At 37.0% G+C, this 26,638-nt stretch overlaps 3 protein-coding genes across 3 annotated transcripts; 1 reads left to right on the top strand and 2 right to left on the bottom strand.

The window, feature by feature from the left end:
• Positions 1 to 3,787: 3,787 nt before the first annotated feature.
• On the bottom strand, positions 3,788 to 5,872 carry LOC150036335 (uncharacterized). Its single transcript, XM_090313637.1, has 6 exons — positions 5,707 to 5,872; positions 5,083 to 5,278; positions 4,837 to 4,858; positions 4,403 to 4,740; positions 4,087 to 4,168; positions 3,788 to 3,883 (listed from the first exon to the last, which is right to left on the bottom strand). Exons 1-6 carry the CDS (start codon positions 5,870 to 5,872, stop codon positions 3,788 to 3,790), a joined length of 900 nt encoding a protein of 299 aa, XP_090169763.1.
• A 3,892-nt stretch (positions 5,873 to 9,764) lies between these two features.
• LOC120077772 (zinc ion binding protein) lies at positions 9,765 to 23,961 on the top strand. The gene is made up of 23 exons (XM_039031787.2): positions 9,765 to 10,239; positions 10,841 to 11,053; positions 11,155 to 11,294; positions 11,705 to 11,800; positions 12,993 to 13,060; positions 13,193 to 13,294; positions 13,690 to 13,834; positions 14,129 to 14,272; positions 14,367 to 14,486; positions 14,619 to 14,675; positions 14,881 to 14,940; positions 15,418 to 15,525; positions 15,883 to 16,025; positions 16,453 to 16,531; positions 17,886 to 17,948; positions 18,047 to 18,177; positions 19,352 to 19,457; positions 20,019 to 20,207; positions 20,580 to 20,807; positions 21,866 to 22,021; positions 22,446 to 22,607; positions 22,893 to 23,009; positions 23,579 to 23,961. Exons 1-23 carry the CDS (start codon positions 10,077 to 10,079, stop codon positions 23,750 to 23,752), a joined length of 2,964 nt encoding a protein of 987 aa, XP_038887715.1. The 5' UTR covers positions 9,765 to 10,076; the 3' UTR covers positions 23,753 to 23,961.
• Positions 23,962 to 25,559: 1,598 nt separating this feature from the next.
• LOC150036334 (uncharacterized) lies at positions 25,560 to 25,986 on the bottom strand. The gene has a single exon (XM_090313487.1). The coding sequence runs from the start codon at positions 25,869 to 25,871 to the stop codon at positions 25,593 to 25,595; it is 279 nt and encodes a 92-aa protein (XP_090169613.1). The 5' UTR covers positions 25,872 to 25,986; the 3' UTR covers positions 25,560 to 25,592.
• Positions 25,987 to 26,638: the final 652 nt, after the last annotated feature.

Below are 26,638 nucleotides of genomic sequence, written 5' to 3'. Positions count from 1 at the left end.
GATTAAAATTGAGACTATTAAGGGGAAGGAAGTTATAACTCCCTCCCTTTAATTCAAAAAAACCATATTTTAGTTTAAAAAATAATAATATTATAAAGGAAAATTTTTATAAATAGAAAGTTATGTACTTTTGAAACTTTTTGTTATAAAGTATAAATATTTTTAATTATTTTTATATTTTAAAAGGCCCTTGTTATATATATAGATAGATAGATAGATAATAACCAATTTATTATATATATAACTATATGTTATATCAAATATAACACATAATCTATAGTTTACATTATATCAAATACAATATAACATATAGTTTTAAAACTATCAATAATTCATGGTATTTAATATAAATCCAATTTATATTAAATTTAATTATATGAATTTAATCCATATAATTAGTATTTGCATTATATTCAAATGTTTATTTCATCTCATAACAAACTTTATATTATAATATATCAAATACATTATATTAATTATATCACAGATAATTAATTTAAATTAATTATATCATATATAATTAATCCTTCAATTAATTTGAACAATTCAAATTAATCCAAAATTAATTCTCAATAATCCCGGTTGAGCTATAGAGGGATCTTATGGATCTATAAATTGAAACTCCAACGGTACTTGGATAATTAATTAAACTCCTTTAATTAAATTACTCAACTTCCATTAACTGCTAGTCACTCTACTAAAGACCGACAGCTGCACTTTTTACACTATAGATATATTTCTGTGTCCATTGGATATAACAAGTCAACAGCGCAATGACCCTTTACAAATTGCTCGTAAGTACAACTGAGTGAAAATTGCCATTTTGCCTCTATAGTTACATATAACTCATTAAATACCACTAATCTCTCTAATGAACAATAAGTCATAGTCCAACTATGACCAAATCCCTCTCAGGCTAAGAGAAGATGTGACACCACATTGTTCAAGCTCCGAAATCAGCCCTTAAGGTAGCAATTTATCTACTTATCCGACATTAGGGAATGAGTGAATTCCGTCTTGTGTAGCTGTATTCTTAGCTCCCCAATCAGGCGAATCCACAAAATGGTAGGTATATTGAGTCTGCGAACTGACTACTCTCACCCATGCAAATCAAAAGACCGCCTTTATAGGTAGGAGTTCACAACTCATTCAGGATTCAAGTCATGTCACCTATGGTCATCCTGGTGAAATGTAAGCCTCTACTATTAACGGTGTTATATAATGAGACTATTCATTTCGTGGTCTGATCTTATACAAACCTTTTGTATAGAACACCTCTGCTCACATGTATTTACATGAATCATCTGGATCAATCATTTGTAGAACTTTACAGCAATTGTAACATCTACAAAACATGTCGTATTCGTAGTGTCACCAGGATAAAGGTCCCAGTCTTATCCATCTACTACAGACCATTCAAGTCATTGCTTAAACAAAATTCACTTGTACGCCTCTACATACATGTTTAAGTTATGTAAGATAACCTTGGATGTTTGTTTATTGGTTTTGTGAGTTAATGCTACTAAATGTCGAATAAAATACCTCAGATTTTATTAAATAAATAAAATGTTTATATAATACAACAAACTACATGACCCACGAAATTTAGGGCATCAACCCCAACACTCAATCGTTTCTACGGATAACGATCAAACCGTTACAACCGCTCTTTTTCTGGGATCAAGAGCAATCCTTACAAAAGTTTGGAAATGTTAAAGAACATTCTTACAATTATCTTAATAGAGTGGATTTACAATATTAAGCTCACAACAAATCAATCCTCACCACATAAAACATTTCTCTCAAGAATAAGATGAAAAGAAGAAAATTGAGACTTAGAGAGAGCAACAATTGTTGTTGAAATTTGGAGAAGATGAAATGTTTAAATCAGGAGGGAAAATTGCTGAAAACCACATTTAATTTGGACCATTGGATTTTGGAAAAGAAAAATCAATGGTGGAGATTTTAAACTAAACTAGCCGTTAGACACAATCAAAATATAATATAATAATATATATCTTTTAAAATCATTTCTTTTAAAACCCAACAAAAAGTAAATACCCAGTATATGTCCAAAACTAGCCGTTAGACACAAACATAAAATAATATTAAATTTATTTTCTTTTTAAATTCATTTCCTTTTTAGAATCAATCCAAAAATCAAAAGTTCTTCATATGTCACTTCTCCATTGCTCTAAGTGGCACATTTCAATTGGTCCACTTTGATGAGAACAATTTTGCCATGTCATCAGCTCGATGTTTTTTCATTAAGCTTGTTTCAGCCACATCTTCTTCGTTTGAGGTCCGATTTAATTGATTCAAACTACGTTGGAATCGTTGTTCCAAGCTCTATGCAATGAACACTTCAAAACATTCAAATTATTAATAAATAAAAGCATGTTTGTAATCATCAAAATATTAATTAATTAAATAATTAAAATGAATTAATTCAAGATTAAGACCAAAAGGCCAACATCCTCTGTCTTCTAAATGCACGGGGTGGTTATGTTATATGGTTCTTTTGTAAAATCCAAATGCACAAAAGAGATATTTGTGAGAAATTGTATTATTTGGAGAAAAGGATATGAAAAGTTGTGTTTATTGGAGGAAAAATACCTACATCGCCAAGGATTAAGGTAAAATGAGGAACGAAATGGGGAGAAAAGATTATGAGAAATTGTGAAAAATAGCACATTTAAGTTTTCACTTTACAAAACTAGCACGCTTTTTGGAAACTCGTAAAAGTAGTTTCTCTCGGTCCATCTCGGGCAAGATCAACCACTGAGAATTAGTTAAAAAATCAACTTCTTTTGAACTTGTCGATTGTTTTGGACCTTCTCGATACATCTTGCTTGGTTACACACCGAGATTTGTTTTTTTTTTTTTTTTTTGTAATCTTCCCAAATCATATACTATTTTCAATTTTTCTCCAAATTCGATTATGTTTACTAAATATTATATCAAATTATTACGTAAATTTTCAAATCTTTAGCATAATTTATGTTTTCACAATTTTATGAATTTTCAAAATTCCAAATGCATTTTCCAATTATCAAATTAGATTTTCCAAATTGATTCAACATTTTTAAATTTTGGAAAATATCAAATTTTTTGAAAAATTGGGTAATATTTAAGATATATATATATATAGAATCTCGGTGTTAATCCTGCCCAAGATTCCACTGAGAAAATTCAAATATATGAATTTCGGTGCTAATTATATCTGGAATTTCATCGAGAAAGCTCAAATATGTAGAATCTCGGTGTTATTTTGTTCGAGATTAGTATCGAGATACACATAATCTAGGTGTATAATCTGGCGAGATGTATCAAGAAAGCTTGAAACAATCGATAAATTAGAAAAAGTTGATTTTTTTAACTAAAAAAACTATTTTTACGAATTTTAAAAAAAGATACTAGTTTTGTAAGTAAAAACTTAAATATGCTATTTCTAACAATTTTCTACAAATTCTCCTTCATTGTCCCTTTGAATATTTTTTTAGAATAGGTGATATTATTATATAACAACAAGGGGGATCTCACAGCCCGGGATCAAAGCATCAAAGCACAAGCAAAGACAGGGTAACAAAACCCAAAACAAAACCTACAAGATAAGACCAGAACAAAACCAACAAAAAACGCAAACTCGCAAACCACCAGGGAGAAAGTCAGAGAAAAGAAACCAAAACCCCATAAACAAGGGACGACAACAAAATAAAGAACAACTGAAATTTAAAAAGAAAAAACATCCGGAAACACACTATATAAGACCAAGAAGATCAACCCTTCAGGAAGAAGCACGAGCACGAACCGTAGAGACCATAAGGTGAACCAGAGCAGACACCGACCTCAGTCTACTTCCATGCAGTCGCGAGTTACGCTCCTGCCAGATGTAGTATATGGAAGCACACCAATACACGGAATAACTTACTATGCATCTCCTTACCTGACCCCACTTGACACAACCAACTCAACTCCACATCCCAACCTGCCACCCGATGCAACGAGCCCAACTGACGCAACACACTAGACCACACCTCTCTCCCAAACCCACACTCAAAAAATAAATGATCTGCGACTCCACACCTCTTCCACACAGAAGGCACCCCCCCTGACAACACACCCCAACTCCTCAACCAATCCCGCGTACCCAACCTGCCCCTCATACCTAACCATGCATAGAAGAAATGATGTGAAATATCACCCCCCGCCCACAAAATACCAGCCCAAGACACCCTAGAACGACGAGGACGCAAACTCTCCTATGCACTAGCGATAGAAAACCGACACTCGCATCCGTAACCCAAACCCAATAATCTTCCCCCCCCCTCCCCCCACCCTAGGCCCCACTGCTTGAATAAGACCCCAGATCTCAAGAAGCTCCTAAGACACTATAGGCCACCTCCAACCTCTCTCACCATCCATGAACTCCGAAAACCGCGCCTCCAAACTACTCCCTGCATCATAAACCACCGTAGACCCATATAAATCCAAAATCGCACCCTCCGACAGCCAAGGATCGCACCAAACAAAATAAGACCGACCATCGCCAACCATCAAACAAACCAAATGCTTGAATCTACCTCTACTTCGTAAGATAGCCCTCAAGTACCAAGACCTCCCAACCTCACTCCGAACAGTCCACAAGAACCGCCCACGCAAAACATAAGCCTCTACCCACGCCACCCATAATGAACCCGATTTAATTAAGAGAAGCCAGACCAGCTTCATAATAGCAGCCTGGTTCCAAAGGGCCACATGCTTCACACCCAACCCTCCCTTACCCAACGACAAGCATACCTCATTCCACGCCACCCATGCACCACCTCAACTCACCGGACTACCCTTCCATAAATAACTACGTAACAGAAAATCAACCTCATGAGTTACACACGTAGGCACACAAAGATGCTACACTAAAACACCTGAAAGGATTGTAAAACAGACCTAACAAGCTGCAACCTCCCAGCAAAGGAGAGGGACCATACTGCCCAGCTTCTAATACGAGCTGTAATCCTTTAAATCAAATGTGCACAATCCCCAACCCTCAACCGACCCGCCAATAAAGGTAAACCCACGTACCTAACAGGCAGCGAACCAAGAGAGAAATCCATAAATGCAGCTAGTTCCTCCGCCTCCCTAGACTCCACACCCGCAACAAACATGGAACTCTTTCCAACATTAGCAATTAACCCAGACAGCCCTGCAAAATCTGCCAGAACCTGTCTCACAAACTCCAAAGAATCTCTCTCAGCTACACAGAAAATCGTCAAATCGTCTGCAAAAACCAAATGAGTCAGGCCCACACGCTCACACCGATCATGGAACCTAAACCACACAGGCGGATTATTCAACAACCTAGACAAGACCTCCATCACCATTACAAACAAAAAAGGAGACAACGGATCCCCCTGCCTCAACCCTTTTCTACCAGGAAAAAACCCCTCAAGGGAACCATTAACCATCATAGAGAACATAGGCGAAGTAACACAAGCCCTTACCCAACTAACAAACTAAAGGAGCGTACCTATAGCCACCGACACATCAAACAAAAAATCCTAATTGGCCGAATCATACGCTTTCTGAAGATCTACCTTCAACACACAATGCGGCTTCCCTCTGCGTTCCTTATAGCCCCCCACAAGCTCCTGACACAATAATATGTTTTCGAAAATCGACCTACCCAGAACAAATGCAGACTATTACCACTGATGAAAGCAGGCAACCATAACTGCAATCTCTCAGCTAAGACCCACGAGATACACTTATACACAACATTACAACAAGAAATAGGACGAAACTCCTCCATACGTTCAGCTCCTAACCTCTTTGGGATAAGAGTAATAGCAGTAGAATTAACTTCATCAGGCATATAACAGAACTCAAAAAAATTTCAGCACCGCATCACATAAATCATCCCCAACCACATTCCAAGCAGCTCTATAAAAATCAACTGAAAACCCATCAGGCCTAGAAGCCTTCCCAGACTTCATCAAGAATAAAGCCTTCTTAATCTCATCCCGACTCACTAAGCGACCAAGCGCCTCCACCCCCTCCTCGGGCCAGCTGAATTGCACAATATCCCCAATTCGGGCAGTAAGATCCCTATACCTCACTAGCTGAGACCCTAAACAACCCCGAAAGAATTCTACTGCCACCTTGTCATGCACCGTCTGGCAAGTCCCCCCAACATCCACGATCGTAAATAAACCAGTGCAGTTGCGACGAGAACGAAAACAACGATGAAAGAAAGTTGTGTTTATATCACCTAACTCCAGCCCCTCACCTTGGCCTCCTGCTAGAGCGACGCCTCCTCCAATCTCGCCACTGACCAGAACACCTCAGTGGCCTGAGCCGCCTCCGCACACACCGACTCTGAAAAGGATCCCTTTCTACCTTCGCCTGAGTAACCTCCATAAGCTTCCTAGCCGGCCTCACCTCATCAACTAACATAGAGATACGCCTCCCAAACGAAGCACGTAAAACTCTCTTCACTGCCTTCAAATTTCACACAAAGCTAACCATTGGAGACTCCTCAGGCCTTCTCCACATTGACCTGATAGTATCAATAAAACCCTCAGCCTCCACCCAATGAGAAAAATAACGAAAAGTGGGAAGCAGCCTACTCTTCGTCTCCCTTGTAGAAACCAGAAGATGGCTATAATCATAAATCCCCCACTGACCAAACCTAGCCTCTAAATACGGAAAAACTACCTTCCACGCCTCATTAGATAAGCATCGATCCAATCGGCGCAAGATACCATTCCCCTAAAATTTTTTAGTCCAAGTAAACCAGTTACCTGTCACACCCAACACAACCAGATCTGCCTCCAGTAACATCCCATCAAACTCCTCCATCTCCCTCAAACTAGGGCAACCACCAAAATCCTCCGAACTACTACGAATAGCATTAAAATCCCCCAAAACAACTCCAGGAAGCTGTCACGAGACACACACATCAACCAACTAAGACCACAAGTTCATCCTCTCGCTCACGTGATTAGAGGCATACACAACACCAATATGTATCCTAGCACTAGATACAATATCCACTAAAGTTTCAGAAATGAACTGATCCCCACTGATATCAATAGAAAACTCATAGACACTCTTTCGCCATATCACCCAGATCCTTCCAACTCCTCGCACACTATAATTACACACACAACTCCACGCATCACCAAACCTACCCATCATCATACCAAAATTTTTGCGACAAACCCTCGTCTCAAGCAGGAAGCAGAGAGTAATCGAGGATGACACCTGAAAGTCTGCCACCACCCTACACTTAACAGGGTCATTCAACCCCCTAACATTCCAGGAACACCAAATCATAGACCTTGCAACATATCACACCTACCACCTCCCACTGGGTCTTTGCTCGAACTCTTGAACATCTCATCCATAACAGACAATGGATCAAGATCTGTCTGCAATAAAGCCAAAGCCAACGAGTCTCCCCCCTCATCACACAAAATATCAAACTTATTGCGATCATCAACATGCTTTACAAACCCCATAATTCCAGGGGACCCATAAACTACTATGTTTCTCAAGGGCACCGAATCCGGTGACCCATTGCCACCCTATGCCCTACACCTCCTCTATCCCACCTACAACGACTGACCATAGTAAACTTGTCAACACTCCCTACACTCTTACTCCCATCCATTGGGCTATCTCTCCTCGCACCAATACCCACGTCCTGCCCCTTCCTCACACTCTCAATACCCTCATTCTCCCCCAAACACCCCTCATTAACCGCCACAATACACAACCCCTGACCCTTCTCCATACCCTGCTTCTCACATATAGCCTCAGTATGCCCAAAGGATCCACAAACAAGCACACTTACGAGGTTTCCACTCATACACTACTGGAATAATAAACTCCTGACCCTGCATTCTAACAATGACTGAAGGGGGCATTAACAAATCACCATCCACCTGAACACAAACCCTCGCATACGATAACCGTCGCTGCTCTCTTGTTGCAACAATAAAAGAAACAGGTTTACCCATGACACTAGCTAACACTGCTAAACCCCTATTTGTCCACAACTCCAGGGGAACACGCTCCACTTTAATCCAGATAGGAACATAATAAAAAACAAAGTTTTCAGGAACAATACCTGGGGACCACTGTCGTAATAAGATGGGTTTGCCACCTAAGTGCCACGGACCATTCTCCAGCATTCAATCCCTTGACTCTACCTTTTGAAATTTAAAGATAATCGAACCGTTCTCCAACAAGGTAATAGTTGGCATCTCTACACATCCCTAAATTCTTTGAATAATTCGACAAATAACAGAATACGGGAGTTTTGCATCCACAAACTGACCAACCAAAGATTTCTCCCACAGACAAACACCTTCATCAATAATCTTCTCACAGGGTTCAACAATAACTTTATCATCTTTAACCACTGGGGGAATGAACTTTAAATTTCCCTTCAACTTCGACCCAAAAAGGGCCGCCCACGAATTACCCCTTTTCATGCTGTAACCAGAACCACCCCCTCCTCCAACATGACCGACTTAGGACCAAACCCCCTCACTAAATCAGTTTTGGGAACCGTCTCCTCCCGATCACGAAGATCCCGTATGTCCATCGAACGACTTTCACTACCAAAAGGCCCAGCTCGTGAAACCCCTCCCTACCTGACTTATGCCCCCCCTCCTAACTTCGGCCCAGCACCACGCGACCACCCACCAAAACCCCTACTCCTTTTGACCCTTTCCCCAGCTTCACCTGCACTAGACCACTCCCTTCAACTCCACTCACCCCAATTCCCTCAAGGCCTAAGCCAACACCCCTCACAACCCGATTTTCATCCGGGCCTCCAACACCCTCAAGGCTCCCAGACACACCCTTTTGGACCCTGGTCCCCAACTCCACCGAGCCCAAACTCCCCTGCCCATCAACTGACCCAAAACCCAGCCCACCCAGATCAATCCCCACACTCGACTTACTACCGATTCTAAGTTAGACGATAGAGGCTTCCCTTCGACCGCCTCCGGAACACCCACCGTCAACCTCCCCAGCCCTACTTTGTCAACACTCTTCGTACCAGACCTTTCACCCTCCTTAGAACGACCGTCAGACAACCCTAACTCTTTCACCTCCGAAGAACGAGCATCCAGACCCAAATCAATCTCCGATCTAAGCAGATGAAAGGGTTACCGAGCAACTCGACCTCATTCTTCTCCTTCAGTCTTAAAGGCGACCGCTTATGCACCATCGTCACCCGCTTCCACCGTGGTTAACCCGCACCTCAATACCTCAAATCTTCAGATCAAAGACACAAACAAACCCCTCAGACCAGATCAGCAGCGAGCACCCTAAACGAACCCAACCAGCACCTCGGACCAACCACCTCGACTTGAAACACCTCGGACGACCGGACCAAATCAATCAGCAGTGATGGCTTCGAAGCGACCCAATCAACCCAAGCGATCGATTAGTCTGAACCCAATCAATCAGTCGGAACGAACCAATCTGAACGGACGAACGACCCAATACTCATTAACCGCCGCGACTTTGAATTGGAGATGAAAGCGACGGACGAACCGACGACTTTGAGAGATGAACAAACCGGCGCCTGAACGGAATGGATCTGAACGGAACGGAAACGTAGTGAAACATAGGACAAAACCCACCTATTCGAAACATAGTAAACCGGCGCCAGACGAACGAACGACCACCTAGGACAAAACCCACCAGCGGTGGCGTTAAATATTGCATAGAAACATAGATTTAGATTTAATTCAGCATTGAATCTTCTCTTTCCAAACATTGGTTAATTAAACAAAGTAGGTCCGTTGAACCGGTTCTTAAAAGTTAAAAACAAAAGCGAACCGTTCGGTTGGCATCTGTTGGCTGTTGCAAATCGGATTCGGCATACCCTGGCAATAACACGGTGCGTTTCACAGCTTTCCGGAGCGCAAACGGTAGATATGATCAAACGGTGCAAATTACCCCTGCGATCGCCGACGAACTGCTCCTCGGAGTAGAATTTCCCGGCAATTTGTCTGCGTTTGTCTGATTCGACACTTGAACTCTCTAAGCTCTCAGAAATGGAACCAGGGAGGCCGGCTTTCACCGTCGATCTTCTGGAAAGGTATGCGGCCAAAGGGAGGGGAGTGATAACCTGCATGGCTGCTGGGAATGATGTCATTTTGTTAGGCACTAGCAAAGGTTGGGTCACCCGCTATGACTTTGGCGTTGGAGATTCGATCGGTATGATTCTTCTTCTTCTCCTAATTACTTGTTTGGTATCTAATCTAATTACTTTTCTTTTTCAACAATCACGAAAATGTCTGCCTCGATTCTTTATGTTTTTTTCTCGGAATATCATTTGGCCTGACGAAGAATGTTGGCTAGTAGAGTTGATGTGGAGCAAGAGCTGCAAACTGAATGAATTCCGATTAAGTTGTTCAGTTAGCTTGCTCAATCGAAATCGTTATTTTTTCTGTTTCGAAGGCGGTGCAGGGGTTTACAAATTGAAACTGGATTCAAGTGGCTTTTCAGCTCCATAATACTTGCGCTTTAGGGAAATCGATGTCCTGTAATCTCATCTCGATTTAGTCATGACTCACATGCCAAGAATGTTGAGTAATTTCTGATGAAGCTGGAACTTACATTTCCACTTCTTTATCGTGTTTTTAGCTCAAATATGTAAATATTTTACAAAATTTGATCAGTAAGTCCATTAAATCTGAATCATTCTTTGTTTTTTCTTTCTTTTGATTTGCTTTTATCTGACCATTACTTTATGCCATAAACATTTCAGTATAACGTGAAATGAAGATTGCATAACACTAAATATTTGGAAATGCAGACTTCGATCTTTCTGTGGGTCGGCCTGGAGAACAATCAATCCACAGAGTATTTGTTGATCCAGGAGGTAGTCATTGTATAACGACAATTGTTGGTACTGGTGGTGCCGATACTTTCTATATGCACGCCAAATGGTCTAAACCTCGACTTTTAACCAGATTGAAAGGTCTTGTAGTAAATACTGTTGCCTGGAATAGGCAACATATAACTGAAGGTTTGCTTTCAAATCCTACCTTTTGTTCACTGGTTGGCATTTGCATTCTAGTTGGCTCTAATTAATTTACTGTTACTACTGCACGCCTCTTTTACGAGCAGCTTCTACAAAGGAGGTTATTCTTGGTACTGACAATGGACAACTATTTGAACTTGCTGTTGATGAGAAGGAAAAAAAGGAAAAGTATGTAAAGTTTCTTTTTGAATTAGCAGAACTTCCAGAAGCTTTTATGGACTTGCAGGTACATCATGCCCATTTGAGTTTGTCCTTCCACATTTTAGTTTTCAATTTTTTTTCGTTCTTCCTACCTACCTGACTTCCTATATGTTTAACTAAAATTTAATTGAATGTTGGAAAGTTATAATATTTCTGATCCAATGAGCACTCTGTCCTTTTGTGCTAGAGATTTCATAATTTTTCTCCATTAGACATTACGACTAATTAGATGATTATTCTATGAGTTTGACTTCAAGCAACTTTGCAAACTTTACAAAGTATTAGATGAAGATGAAAAAATATTTCCCCTATCGATTTAATTTATATTTTAAATTTCCTTTCTGCTTTCTTAGTCTACAATTGATTTTGTAGCACACAGTTGTCAGTTCACAATTTCAGTTCTGTCAACGCTCACTTGGCTTGCTTTTCATGCAGATGGAAACAACTAGCGTACTAAATGGAATGAGATATTATGTAATGGCTGTTACTCCAACACGACTGTACTCTTTTACTGGATTAGGATCATTGGAGGTAAATTAATTTTTAATCTCTGATTTGTTCAAAATTTTTAAATTTTATGGTGTTAGATTCTCACACTGGCCTTCGGAAATATGTATTGTACAAATGAGTCAAATTGAGCCATTCCTACGATACTATTTACTTTGTACTTCATTTGCCGTGACACCCACTTTATGTTTTAATTATGTAAGATGAAGTTATGTATGTCTGTTAGAACATTTTTTGTTCCATATCTACCTTCTAGGTTTCTTCAAGTTAGCTCAAACTGCTTTGTTCTGGGCACAAATGTTTCTAAAATGTAATACTGGTCCTAAAACAAATTTGCAGAGTAGTAAATATTTTCTGTAACTATAATATATCTGTGCTAATTAATGGAAGACCAACTAAAATCAATGCATATTGTCATTTGTTAGCCAAGACCTTTTTTCATGACTTGAGTGCCTCACAGCTTAATGGTAGCAAAAAAGTTTGTGCTTCTTTCCTTTCTCTATTCTTCTGTAAAATAAAATGCATATATATTTTGGTTTCTTATGTGATCATTTTGAGTCTTGTAATTCTCATAGTTGCTCAAGTGACAAACTAATATTCTATCTACACTGATCATGCAATTTTGGGCGCATGATTTTCTTATTTTACTAATTTCCCTCCTTGAAGCTCCCTGTTCCCAAAATTTCTTGCTATCCACAATTCATTTACATATTACTTGAGCAAAAAATTTAGGGGTAGAAAAAGTAGGAAAAAATGTTCAAAAGCGATGTAGAATGATGAGTTCAAGGATTGTGTGGTTAATATGAATAGATATAAATTTAATCAACGTAACGTTTTGAAGGCCAGAAATTAAATTAGATGCTATGTATTTATAAAGATGTCTTCTTTTTCCACTTTGTTTTACGGCCATGCTATTGGTAGGGCTAGATATAAGGCCCACCTAAAGGAGCATGAAATATGGGGTCTGGTCTAGGGTTTCTTACTTGTCAATTACTTCCCACGGCTGTACTATATCCTTTGCAGTCCTGCCTCTTCCAGCAATGGTCAGTTCTCAGATAGTTATGCATGGAGCTCCTACTGATGTTATTTGAATGTTCATTTTCCTTTCCTTTGCAATCTAGCTCTACCCAAGTATAAATAAGTTCCATTATTATATTAGTGGTCTAAATTGTATTCTTGTTGACAATGTTGTTTGTTTAAATTTATGTATATCCAGACTGTCTTCTCTACTTATTTGGAACGTGCAGTGCATTTCATGGAACTTCCTGGCGAAATACCCAATAGGCAAGTGCCGTTTGGGATCTTTTGTTCTTAGCTTGTTTTACTATCCAATATTTGGTAATCCATACTGTTATAAATTGATCGACAATGCTGTTAAATATTGAAACATTTATATTAAGACATTTATCATTTCAGTGAACTACATTTCTACATAAAGCAAAGAAGAGCAATACATTTTGCATGGCTTTCTGGAGCTGGAATTTATCATGGAGAGTTAAATTTTGGATCACAACGTAGGTAAGAGTTGGTATATTCTGATTTTATTTTTGAGGGTTTTAATTTAACTACATATTATAGGCCAGTTCCACAGATATTAATATTTTATGAGTTTCCTAATTATATCAGCAATATTTTATTTAATTTCTTAATTCAAATGACATTTTCTTCAAAAGGAAAAAAGAAGAAGAAAAAAAGTGGTGTAGCATGTTTAAGCTATATGAAGATTAGATGAGTTGCATGGGACCTACACAAGTTGATAATGGGAAATGTTTTTCCCGATTTTCTTTTATTAATGAGTTCCACCACCACCACCAAAAGAAAGTGATAATGTTTATCAAATGTTCTTATTTATCTGAATGGTATAATTGATTACATTGTTTTGTTAATAAACTTTCATACTAACCTTCCTGCAGTTTATCAAATGGAGATGAAAACTTTGTTGAAAATAAGGCTCTTTTGGATTATTCAAAGTTGACTGAAAATTCTGGAACTCTTAAACCAAGTTCCATGGCAGTGTCTGAATTTCATTTCTTGCTTCTAATTGGTAACAAGGTTAAGGTGCGTTGATTGAGAAACTCATGTTATATTTATTTATTTATTTTATCATGAAGCTCTGTTTTAACTTGTACATGCAACTTTTGTAATATTTTTAGAACTCTTTGAGAGAGCCTTGGTTTTCATGTGTGTGTGTGTTTGATAAGTTTTGGTATGTATGGGAATTCGTGTCCTTGAAATTTCTTTTTCTTGACTCTCTCAAGGTTTCCTACCTGATGCATTTTTCAGTATTTCTTTTATTTATGAGTTCTCTTGTTCTAGCTTTGAAATTCATCTTGAATTATTATTTTTTACTAGGTTGTAAATAGAATTAGTGAGCAAATCATTGAGGAACTCCAGTTTGATCAGACGTCAGAGGCAATCTCAAGGGGTATCCTTGGATTATGTAGTGATGCGACAGCAGGTTTATTTTATGCTTATGATCAAAACTCCATTTTTCAGGCACGTCTTCTACTTCTTTCTTCTTCTTCTTCTTTCTTTTATTTGGGTTCCATTCCCCATTGCAATGACAATAGAATTTGCTCCTTTAACATAGGTCTCCGTTAATGATGAAGGCCGAGATATGTGGAAGGTTTATCTGGACATGAAAGAGTACACTGCAGCACTAGCCAATTGCCGTGATGCTCTTCAGAGAGATCAAGTCTATCTGGCTCAGGTACTGGCTGGCTAGTTTGTGTATTCTGAAAGTTTTTTTTTCTAAAAGAATATAAAATCTAGTTTCTTATCGTAATATTGTAGAAGTTTAGCATGCTGCGAATTTGGAGGTTGATTTGTTTCTATGATGCAGGCTGAAGGTGCATTAGCATCGAGGGATTATCTCAGAGCAGCATCTTTCTATGCTAAAGTGAAATCCCTTTCTCTTACGCTATTTAGCTTGCATTTTTCCTTATTGCTATTACAAGTGATTTGCTTAATACCAAACTAATCATCAGAAATGGTTGTCATATCAATTGAGTTTCTGCTACTTACTATTGAAAATTTTCTTGATTAATAGTTTATTTGGCTTTCACGTAGATTTGTGTTGTTTCTAAGACATAATTTTTGTGCAGATTAACTACATATTGTCCTTTGAGGAGATCACTCTGAAATTTATAAGTGCAAGTGAACAAGTAAGAAAAACAATTTTCCCTTAATCTTTGCGGCTTAATAATTAATAACTGTGCATAGTAACTTAATGATTTGTGTGCATCATCTTATTTTCTTAGATGTGTCCATTTCTTGAACCGGGATCTTTATTATGTTTGGTTTTCTTGATCCTCTCATGTAAGTTTGATTTTTTTTCCTGTCTACATATTGTTTCGAATTGGCAACATCTTTGATGAATTTGCCGTTCTTGTTAAAGTTAACCTGGTTGATTTTGGGGAGGCATAATGTTTGATAGATTGTTTGTCCTAGCTGCCACCCTAAAAAATATAAATGCAGTTATAATGACATTAAATTAAATCTTAGGTATACTATTAGTCATGGTTGTTCTAAAACATTCGTCACTAACCTACATAAGATTGGATTTTTCTTGCATGAGATCGACTTAGTTTTTATTCTTTTGCATTGTGCAGCATATTTAATTTCTGATATCTCACTTGCAGGATGCTTTGAGAACTTTTCTATTGCGGAAGCTTGATAATCTTACCAAGGATGATAAGTGCCAAATAACAATGATTTCCACATGGGCAACCGAGTTGTATTTGGATAAGGTTCTTACTCCTATCCTAGACGTGAATTCTGATGGAAAATAGTGACACTAATTCAATTAGGAAATTTTTTCTATTAATTTTTGGGACTCTTTAAAGGGCAACAGGTGAAAAGTTGTATGATATACAACATGATATAAACAATCTGCAATGTTGTCACTTTTGTCTGATATAAATTCTGGCTGTTCTTGAATTTTTTCCATGGTACCATGGAATGAAAATTTTCTACTTCAATTTTCATCTGATGGAATAATATTGTGGACAAACAGTTCACAGGAAATTGTAGTACTATTTGTTCCGTGCTAAGATGAAGTCTCTTTTTCCTGGTTTCAATTATTTGTCTTTGTTCATTGATCTTAGATAAATCGTCTACTCTTGGATGATGACATTGCATCTGATGGGCATAGTACGGAGTACCAATCAGTCATTAAAGAATTTCGTGCTTTTCTTAGTGATTGCAAAGATGTATTGGATGAAGTCACTACAATGAAACTCTTAGAAAGGTACTCAGTCATTTTATGTGCTGAAAATTATTGTTTTATGGATGTATTCATCTTCGGGTTAGAACGTAAAATGGACAAATGGTTGGGATCAGACGTAACTATTATCAAAACTCTCTCTCTATAATTTTCCTTTGAATAATTTTCAATAGAATAGTTTTAATTAGGGGTAGTTGCAAATATAGCAATTGGCCTCAAAGTATTAGTTGATATAGCACAATACAAGAGAATTTGCAGGTATAGCAAAATTTAGATCCAACTCTTGGAGTCTAACAGTTATAGATTATATTGCTAATAGGAACAATAGACTCCATCATTGATAGATTTCGCTATATTTGCAATTCTTTAAAAATGTTGCTATAAACTTAATTATTATCCTTTTACCCATTGCAATTACCCTTTTAATTATCTATAAGATGATATCTTGCAGCTATGGTCGGGTTGAGGAATTAGTGTTTTTTGCCGGTCTAAAGGAGCAGTATGAAATTGTCGTCCACCATTACATTCAGGTGCCTTATTTACCACTAATATGAAATTTCTAATGAAATGTTATAATTCTTCACATCCTTCATTGGTGTGTTGACCATCCTCTTGGCACTTTTTATTTATTTATTTAAGAAGCTGAGGCTTTTATGAAGAAGACAAAACAACATAAAATCCAAGGAGAAATTGGTCCATTGCTTGAAAGAGCGGGCGGAATTAGACAAAACAACCCCAATCTTGGTTTTATTGATGAATATTTGCAATTCAAAAATTCTTCATGAAGAGCCTTCTAACCAGTTAGAGGCACCAAATTGTACTATTCAAAAAAAATTCTTCAAAAAGGCCTGTTCTTGTCTCTAAGAACTATGTTGTTCCCTTCTTTTCCAACGCCACCACAATAGAGCTTTTGAAGCATTAGATACAAATTCTTGCTTTCCCATGCAACCACCACCGTAAGGGAATTTTGTGAAGCCAAGCTCTAGTTTCTTTAGGACTGCACCAAAGAAAATGAAAATTTTGACCGTAATTTGAATCCGTTTGTAGCCCATTGGCTGTGAATAAATAGACGGTCCATGGATTTTTCTTTGGATACGTTAAACAATCAAGAAACAGCAGGTAATAAAGCCATGGCGGGATTTGGCTTTGAATCCTCTTTCCAGTGTTGAAATTTTTGTAAGCTAAGAACAAACAAAGATCAATTAAGCCATAGAAGAAGGAAGAACTTGGTCATCTCGGGGTTCATACCTTCCCAAATCTGTTTAGCATGGGATCAATTTGACCTGCTTTCTCAATTCTCTATTATCCAGCTAGAAAGTGGCAGATTTGCAAGTAAAGAGGCAAGATGATTTGAACGGAATTTTTCTTTTCCTCATAATGATTTAGGTGAACATTTTCCATCATTTATATGAAGAGCAACCATTCTTCCTACTCTCTATCGAAGTAGTTTCTTCTTAGCTGCAACTCACATTTAAATTGCCTCATTCTAACTCTCCCTAAAAACAATCTTGAGCAATAGAAATAGAAAAATGTTTGGAAAAGCTGGCTTAGGGGAGAAGGATCCTGCCAAGCATTGGTCCAAAATTGAAGCCTCTCCACCGATTACCAGTCTTAAAGAAGATGCCTTGTTCAACAAAGAAATCTTTAGTTTTCTTTTTGCAATATCAACCCACAAAACTATAAAAGTCTTACTGCTGAAGTTTTTTTTACCTCGCAGGGTTATTAACATCATATTTAAGATTTCATTTCTCTAAATAATCTTTTACAATAGCCTCATTTCTTTAACTTTTTAATATATCATTATATTCACGTTACTTTATTTTTCCATCATAACTGCACACATGTATTTTCCATACTTACTTTCTCCTTGGCTTTTCGATGTAGCAAGGAGAAGCAAAAAAAGCGTTGGAAGTGCTTCAGAAACCTGGAGCACCTCCTGAACTTCAGGTATTAGTTGAATTTTTTAATTCAGTCTGCTGCATTATTTATTTATTATTTCATATCTATATTTATTGAAATTAAGGTATGAAACTTATATGCTGCAGTACAAGTTTGCTCCAGAGCTCATCATGCTTGATGCATATGAAACAGTTGAGTCATGGATGATCACAAACAACCTCAACCCAAGGAAGTTGATTCCTGCGATGATGCGTTACTCAGGGGAACCTCATGCAAAGTAATTTGAATTTACCATCAACTTTCAGTTAACTAACATGCTATACTGCTTTCTGATCTTCTCTTACTAGTTTTCTGTTCTTAGTTCTTTATTTTGGGGAAAAATGAACAAATTTGACAAATATTTTTTAATTTCCGTTCATTTTTTTCCCCTAAACAGTATGAACTTTTTTTCCATTTCCAAAATTTATATTTTATTTCTAAAGTCTCCTTCAAAATGAGGAATGTTTTCAAATCAACCCAGATTTTGACTATATGAATTAGATAGAGATAAATCTCATAAATGTCCCCGGCTGACCTAGTGGTCTAAGGGACAAAGAGCTAAACTAGATATATTTGAAATTATGAGTTCAAACAAGGGGGGTAGTCACCTAGGATAATAGGCATTCTTTCAGTTTTTTGGAATGTTGCAGAATTAGGTAGTTGTCCTTGAGATAAGCTGTGAGGTGTAGAAATAGACTAGATGCCCATAATTATCAGCAGTTAGTGCATCAGTATAAATACTAATTACAATTTACTTTTAATGCATAATTAGTATATCAGCAATTTCCAAAGAATGCAGATGTTGTGTTTTTGTAATATAGAATGCAGATGTTGTGTTTTTGTAATAGTTATAGTTGAAGATCTATGGAACATTCATAGATAAAATCATGGAAGGATGGGGCAATTGCAATTAATATCTGACGCTGATATTATATTCCTACCACCTTGAATAGTCTTCCGCTTTCTGGATTTTTTCTTGACTAACTGGTTGAGAAACGTCTAATATCTTTAGGTAGTGAGAGATGGATTCTTGTGGGCTGCATGTAAAAAGGATTTGAAGTTTTGAAAATAATAAATTTGTTTGCTGCTGCTAGTGCTCACAGCAAATTCAGCTCAATTTGAACACATGGTATAGAAAGTTGATCAAGTCTGCGTCAATATAGAAGTGTAAATATGGCTATTTGTTTCATTCTGTGCTTGAAAATATTTGAAGATGCCTATCATGCATTGATATAGAAGCATGTCAACTTATTAACAGTATGATGAAATAATTGTTTCCAATTAGAAAAAAAAATTATAAGCAAGGCACTATAGATGCTGAGATAACTTATTAAGCTTGCTAGAAGTTAACGGAAATTTTGTAATTGACCTAGCAAACTGCCAATCACTTGTTTGTTTTACACTACTTTCAGGAATGAAACTCATGAAGTCATCAAATATTTGGAATACTGTGTTCATCGATTACACAATGAGGATCCTGGAGTTCACAACTTGCTGCTCTCTTTGTATGCCAAGCAGGTTGATTTTGCATATCATAGTAGAAATTGAACTTGGGATTTCCTCATTTCTTGTTAGTAGCTTGATTAAAGAGTTATACTTCCCGTGGTTTCCTTTTTTAATTTATGTCTCCAAGAACTCTGTGCAAACATGTTGTTAAATTGTTGCTTTGCAGTTTCAGTTTAAGGTCAGTGAGGTTTTGGAGTGAACAAAATTATTAGACTCGTGTATGAGAACTAGTTGTAACCAATGTGACTTTTATTGAAGAAACTTGCAACTGGCTAATTTTTTTTTATTTAGAGTGGCTTGAGATTTTGTGATTAATTTAAAATATTAATCGTTATTTTGCTAAGAAACTAAAATTTTCATTTGATAGTATGAAATGATTTTCATTGATAATATGAAATGATTTTCATTGATAATATGAAATGTACCAAAGGAGACAACAAGAGATGACAGAATTAGCTAATTTTTTAACTTTTGATTTTTACTTTTGCATGTATTTTTATTTTTCTGTTTCTATAGAACATGTAGGGAGCTTATACACAAATTCATTTGATGGTATTGTTTTTATTATAATAGGAAGATGACAGTGCACTTTTGCGATTCCTGCAATGCAAGTTCGGAAAAGGGCAGGAAAATGGCCCCGAGTTCTTCTATGATCCAAAATATGCTTTGCGTCTTTGTCTCAAGGAAAAGAGAATGCGAGCCTGTGTTCATATATACAGCATGATGGCCATGCATGAAGAAGCAGTTGCTCTTGCCCTACAGGTCATATTCACTACGAAGTTGTTCTATTAATTCATAATGTTTGTTTTCTCATATATATCCTGGCACAGAATTTTTTCAAGAAAATTATCTGACGTTGAATTTCTAATTATTCCTGGCTGGGGGAGTAGAAACAGTTAGTAGAACAAGACATCAACAATGCCTACAGCTTACCTGGATGATTGTTTATTTGTTTATTTTATATTAAGATTAGCATCCGAGGAACTGAAACAAGAATACTCCCCAAAAAGCTTTTAAACCTGGGAAATTTAGTTTCCCTTTTAGAATGTTTACATGTTCTTGATCAACTTCTTATAAAGTCATACCTCTACGTGCCTATTAAAACACATTTCATTCGACATTTTGGTGCGTTAGGTTGATACTGAGCTTGCTATGGCTGAAGCTGACAAGGTTGAGGATGATGAAGACTTGAGAAAGAAGCTTTGGCTCATGATCGCAAAGCATGTTATTGAACTGGAAAAAGGAACTAAAAGGGAGAACATAAGAAAGGCAATAGCTTTTCTAAAGGAAACTGATGGTCTACTAAAGATTGAGGACATTTTACCCTTCTTTCCAGACTTTGCTCTAATTGATGACTTCAAGGTGAGTTATTATTTTTAACAAACTCATTAAGATTTAGGGATCATGTTCATTTCTTTTTTCTCTTTCCCAATCTTTGTTATTATCTTAAAAATAAGATTTTGTTAGATATCAATGGTTAGCAATACTAACTAGTTAGTTTTAGTTTGGAGTATTATAAATTGAGGGAGTGAGAGAGGGGAATGGGGACAACGAGGAATTTGACCTTGGCTCATACGGAGACTTATAGTTTTCTTTAAGAATAAATATACTCTATGATCCATCTTTTAGTTAATTCTCAATTTGGTCCTTAATATTTTGAAGTGGTCAATTTTACCCTTAATATATTAAACATTCTCCATTTGATCCTCGTCCAAAAAAATTTCAAATTTGTTAACATGTATAGCTTATGTGTCAATAAATTGTTGTTTTTGTATTTGGACTTGCAAGTATGCCACATGGACATGCCATGTCATTTCAAAAACAGAAAATTGTTAATTGGTGGGTAACTTTTGCTGATAGGTTGAGTTGAATTTCATGTTTTAAGTGGCATGTTATTGTTAGAAGGGAAAGTTCATTATTTTTAGCCTGGAGCATTATAAATGTAAGAACAGGGATGAAACAGTGAGGAGTTTCTGGATTTTATACAATTTAGAATTTCTTTGCTGCTGGGGTTGTTTCCTATTTCAGAATAGTTGTTTCTGTTTGATTGTGTTTTCTTGTTTGAAATGCAAAGGTGGTGATGGGGTTTGGTTATAGATAGGAGTGCAGAAGGAGGGAGTAGGTATTTGATGAATGAACTAGGGCTTAGGAGAGATCTCAAGAGAGGAGTGCAACTACCTTGTATTTGTTACTATTGTAATTTCTTCATGATAGTGCGATATATTAGTTTCCCATATTTTCTGTTGTATTGGCAGGTAGATGAAATTAAATGAATTCTATATTTCTTTTTAACTATTTATAAAGTGATGGTGACCATGCATATAATATTTTATTACTGGTGGCCTAAAATCTCCACTTGTATACTCTGGGTTTCAATAACCTCTAGTAGCCACTTAAAAATTCTTGAAATATCTATGTAGGAGGCAATTTGTTCATCATTAGAAGATTACAACAAGCAAATTGATCAGTTGAAACAGGAGATGAATGATGCAACACATGGTGCTGACAATATTAGGAAAGATATCAATGCTCTTGCTCAAAGATATGCAGTAATTGATAGAGATGAAGATTGTGGGGTATTGATCATTCTGGTGCTAACTAACCATTCTTTCAGTTATTAATATGCAGTTGCCAAGCACACATCTTAGCTACAACTTCCTAGTTTAAAACCTATCAGTTTCCATTTCTTCAGGTTAAAACGAGCATAAAATTTTATACAGGATTACGAGTTGGGAGTGCACAAGAATTATCTAATTTCTGGTTGGGCTCATCTTGGAAGTATTCTATATATTTTTAGAGCCAAAGTTTTAAACTCAGTATTTGATGTTTTTAAATCTTAATGAAGTGTATGGTGATGGTGTCTTTGTGGTTTCATGTGAAATAAATAATTCCGTAGTCATAATGCAGTTCACCTTTTTCCATCTCTATTTGATGTTAGTAGTTTAAAACGAACTTCATTCCTTCATTTGATACATTATGCCTAAATTTCTGTTTCACCAGGTATGTAAGCGGAAAATATTAACTGTGGGCAGAGACTTCTGGATGGCTTCAAGTTACACATCAGTAGCACATATGGCCCCATTCTATGTCTTTCCATGTGGGCATGGATTCCATGCTCAATGTTTGATCGCTCATGTTACACGTTGTACGGATGAAGCTCAAGTAAGTCTACAATAGAAATTTATCGGGGATTGTATATACTCAACAATCTAAGTTGTGGAATTTATGTTTTGTTTAACATTGATTAATCCCTTGTTCCGGGATTATTCTCTTGCCTAGAACACTCATCATTTCATTAAGCTGTCTGTTTCTGATTGCATATAGGAAGTACGGTTTCCTTATCAATGTGATGATAGCTTGGTTCATGGTCATGAGTGGGGTTTCGGATTCCTAAATTCCATAGAGTAACATGATAATTGCATCTAACGTTTAGAATTGACTTTGCAGGCAGAGTATATTCTGGATCTACAAAAACAAATTACTCTATTAGGTGGTGAGACAAGAAAGGACTTGAATGGAAGCTTTGCTGAAGACTCCATCTCTAGCATGACTCCCGCAGATAAGGTTATTTCTTGGCAATTTCCAATAAGCATTTTGGAATGTATGTGTGGGAATATATGGTTGGTGTCATATACATATGGATGCTGCTTAATGATGCATATTGTTCTTCATTTGGGTGCGCTAGCTTAGAGTGGTTCTTTTTGAATATTGAAGATAGAATAAATGGGCGATGGTTCTTTGAAAGCCCCTCGCACATTTCCCAAAAGTTTATTTAGTCTCTCAAGTTCTCGATCCCCCTATATTTATGACTCCTTACCTCCCGAAGAAACTCTCCTACTAGCATATGGAGTTGCGAACGAATCTACTTCTATAGGCCAGATGTCCAACTGCCAAGGCAAAAAAATTGTTCTTTGCTTGTGAATGTCAATGGGGATTTTTCTTTTCCCTGTTAACCGCTTCTCTGAGTTTGGGAGATCATTATTTCCCTTTAATTTTCTCTCTCTAATTTATTGATTAGTTCCCAAACACTGTATTAAAGGGTAATGCATGTTGTTTTTACCCAGATTTTGCATTGGCTTGTGACTTGCGTTTTATTGTTTATATCTAACTTGTTAATGTGTAATTTTCGACAGCTTCGAACACAGTTGGATGATGCGATAGCGGGTGAATGCCCATTTTGTGGTGAGTTAATGATCCGTGAGATCTCTTTGCCTTTTATTTCATCAGAGGAAGCGCAACAGGTTAGTTCATGGGAAATTAGACCACATAACCTTGGAGGACAACGGAGCTTTTCTTTACCGGCGTGATTCTTCCTTCTTTTAATCTTTCAGAGTGGACCTGGATTTCAGATCCTTTGTGGTGTGTACATAAATCTTCCCGTGCGTTGCTCAATAGTTCCCTTCTAGTTATTGAAAACATTTTTCTCTGTATCGATTATAAGTTGTATTCATGATTTGAAACTTGTACCCTACTGTGAGTTTGTTGTTAATGAAATCTACTCCAATGTTGGCACTCACTTGAACCAAACTTTTCCACATCTGAATGAGACTCGAACAAATCAGATTATGTTTTTTTTTTTTTTTTTTCTCTTTAGTTTCATATATGGGTGAAATTCGCAAAAAAGATATACAATCCATGGTGTTACAGTAATAAACTATAACTATCCCATATGCTATTACAAACAATTTCAATAGGTTAAGGTTGAGATTGGAAAGTTGAAGTATGTATAGTTCGTGGGATTTGTGTAAAGATATGGTCCATTGGTTGTGTAAATCTAAATTTGTATGATCCTTTTATCTCTTTTTCCTTTTTGGGTTGTGTAACCTCCATTTTGGTTGAATTTATACCTGGTGCAGACCAGACTTGGAGAGAATTTTATTAATGATAAGATAATCAAAAATACGGAAGAAGTTACACTTATACAATGGAAACAAAAAACTAGGCCTAACTAACAAAACTACAAAACTAACAACTTAACAACCAATCAGTAGTTACAAGAATGCTGGAAACTACAATCAACTAAATACTAATAATATTGTTGGCTAGTTTAGTCTTTAAACTTTGCTTCTAGTTAACGAATCTATTCAACATATCACTCGACTTATTTGTAAGTGTCCACAAATTTATTCAACTTCTATATAGAACCATTCAATATGTATATTTCCGGTATCAAATTGCCCAAAAGTGCCTGGTTTGAGGATACGATTCATTTACTCGAGAAAAAAAAAAATCGTTTTCTGTGTTATGTTATGTATGTGTAGACTGTAACCTGATCTGGAAAGAATTGGACTAATAATCCTCGAGGAAGCAAAGGATAGATAGCTATGTTTCAAACATGAATGTTGAATCTTAAAACCAACCCTTTGCTCAGTTACAATATTTTCACCAAAATCGAAGCACCAAAGCTTAGACAAATATACAGACGGGACTATACAATAATACTACTAGAAAGATACGTGGGGTTTCACCAAAGAATTCACAAGTGAAGAGAAAAAACTGCAGAGGGAATTCTTGTAAGTAAAGTTTGAAATTAATTCAGATGACACAACTAAATTAGAAATCATCTGATGGATTAAATTCACATGAAATTTCTTGGCTTTAATAAAAAAAACAGAAACTGAATCTGATAAGTTGTCTCTTTGTCATCTTTTTTGCTTGAACTTCTCCTGCAGATTCCAACATGTTTTTTTCTTGATTTCTAGTTTCTGAAATTTCCTGTTTACTGTGAAAGATCTCAAATTGTTCAAACCCAAACAAGCTTTTGATTCGATTCATCAAAGCTAGTTAGTTGCACAGATCTGAATCTCTTCTTTTTCGTTACCCACAAATTGCTTCAGTTTAGTTTAATTTTAACATCGATTAATTGCACATAAACTTCAAATTATGCAAAGGAAACAGGTTCAAGATTTTCTATTATTCAAAGAAACCGATTCATCTCTCTTTTTCTGTACAATTATCTCAAAGCTACATAGCGATCTTCCCAGAGAATTTTCAAGTTTATCGATCAATTCCTCAATCTTCATCTCGTCAATTCCAGATCAAATAACTTGAATTTCAACTCGCTCGAGTAGCTCCGAATCTGATCGCCGATCAAAGATCGGCGATCAGATCTCGTTATATATCACCGGAAGTAACCTCGAAGCCAAATTACCCTTGGCCCCAACAGTTCAAGTACATAACTCTCCGGAGAGAATCCTCCGTTTGCGCCATCCTCTCGTCAACGTCGCAGCTCTGGACACTTCCCGGACCTTCCGATCCAACCAAACTGGATAGTGGTCGGAGATCCGCCGAATTTTCACCGGAAGACAAAAGTCTCCGACCTTGTCGAAGAGACTTGAGTCCAGATTTCCACTTGTGTCCGATCTCCGTGTGACCTTGAACCACCGCCACGCTCGCTGCCATTCCAACTCTGTTCAGGTAACTCATCTTCAACCTCAAGCTCTTACAAAGTTCTCAAAGAAAGAAAATCCTTCGCAACTGAGTCGCTTACTCACTCACTCAACTCGTTCACCGATATTGCGTTGATTGAAAAAAGGAAAAATCGCAGTCATATTTATAGACGGAGCCGGTTGGTTCAATCTCTAAACCCGTAACATAGTCCACAAAACCGCCGGTTTAACCTCCGTTTGATTTAACAGCGTTAACTAACTAAAGGCGTTAATCTCTGACATTAACCGAGATAATTTGCATTTGATTAGTAATTTAATCCGACCAAAAGATAGGGTTTACGTGTCACTTATCCATACGATGTCAGATGACTAATCCGTAACCAACCAATCAGGTGGCGACATTTTTGAGCGGTGGGTCCCATTAAGTGACTTTATTGCAACTCAGTCCCCGAGGGAGAATTTTTTTGTCGTGACGTGGTGATTTTAATTTTTAGTGAAGGGACAGAGAAAGGGGGGGCACGTGTAATGTATTTGTACGGTTATTTTAAAATTAAAATTGGAATTTTTTTTTTCCCCATCCCTAAGGTTGTATAGAGACTAAATTTTCTAGCAAGGGTGTCACGTGACAAGGGATGGGCATCCCGTGCCTCCATGACTTTTATTTTTTGTTTTTTGTTTTGTTCCTTTTTTACTTTCTTTTTTGTTATTTCCACGTTTGTTTTAATTTGTTGATTTAAAGAGCACTTTTTGCCAGGTTGACGAAAAGATGGTTTTTACGTGGACTAGTGTGAGGAACAAACTCAT

The sequence above is a fragment of the Benincasa hispida genome, chromosome 5 (genome assembly GCF_027475165.1).
Source record: "Benincasa hispida cultivar pf3 chromosome 5, pf3_genome.v1.1, whole genome shotgun sequence".
In the NCBI taxonomy this organism is placed as follows: domain Eukaryota; kingdom Viridiplantae; phylum Streptophyta; class Magnoliopsida; order Cucurbitales; family Cucurbitaceae; genus Benincasa; species Benincasa hispida.
This window is presented reverse-complemented; position numbering and strand designations above follow the sequence as displayed.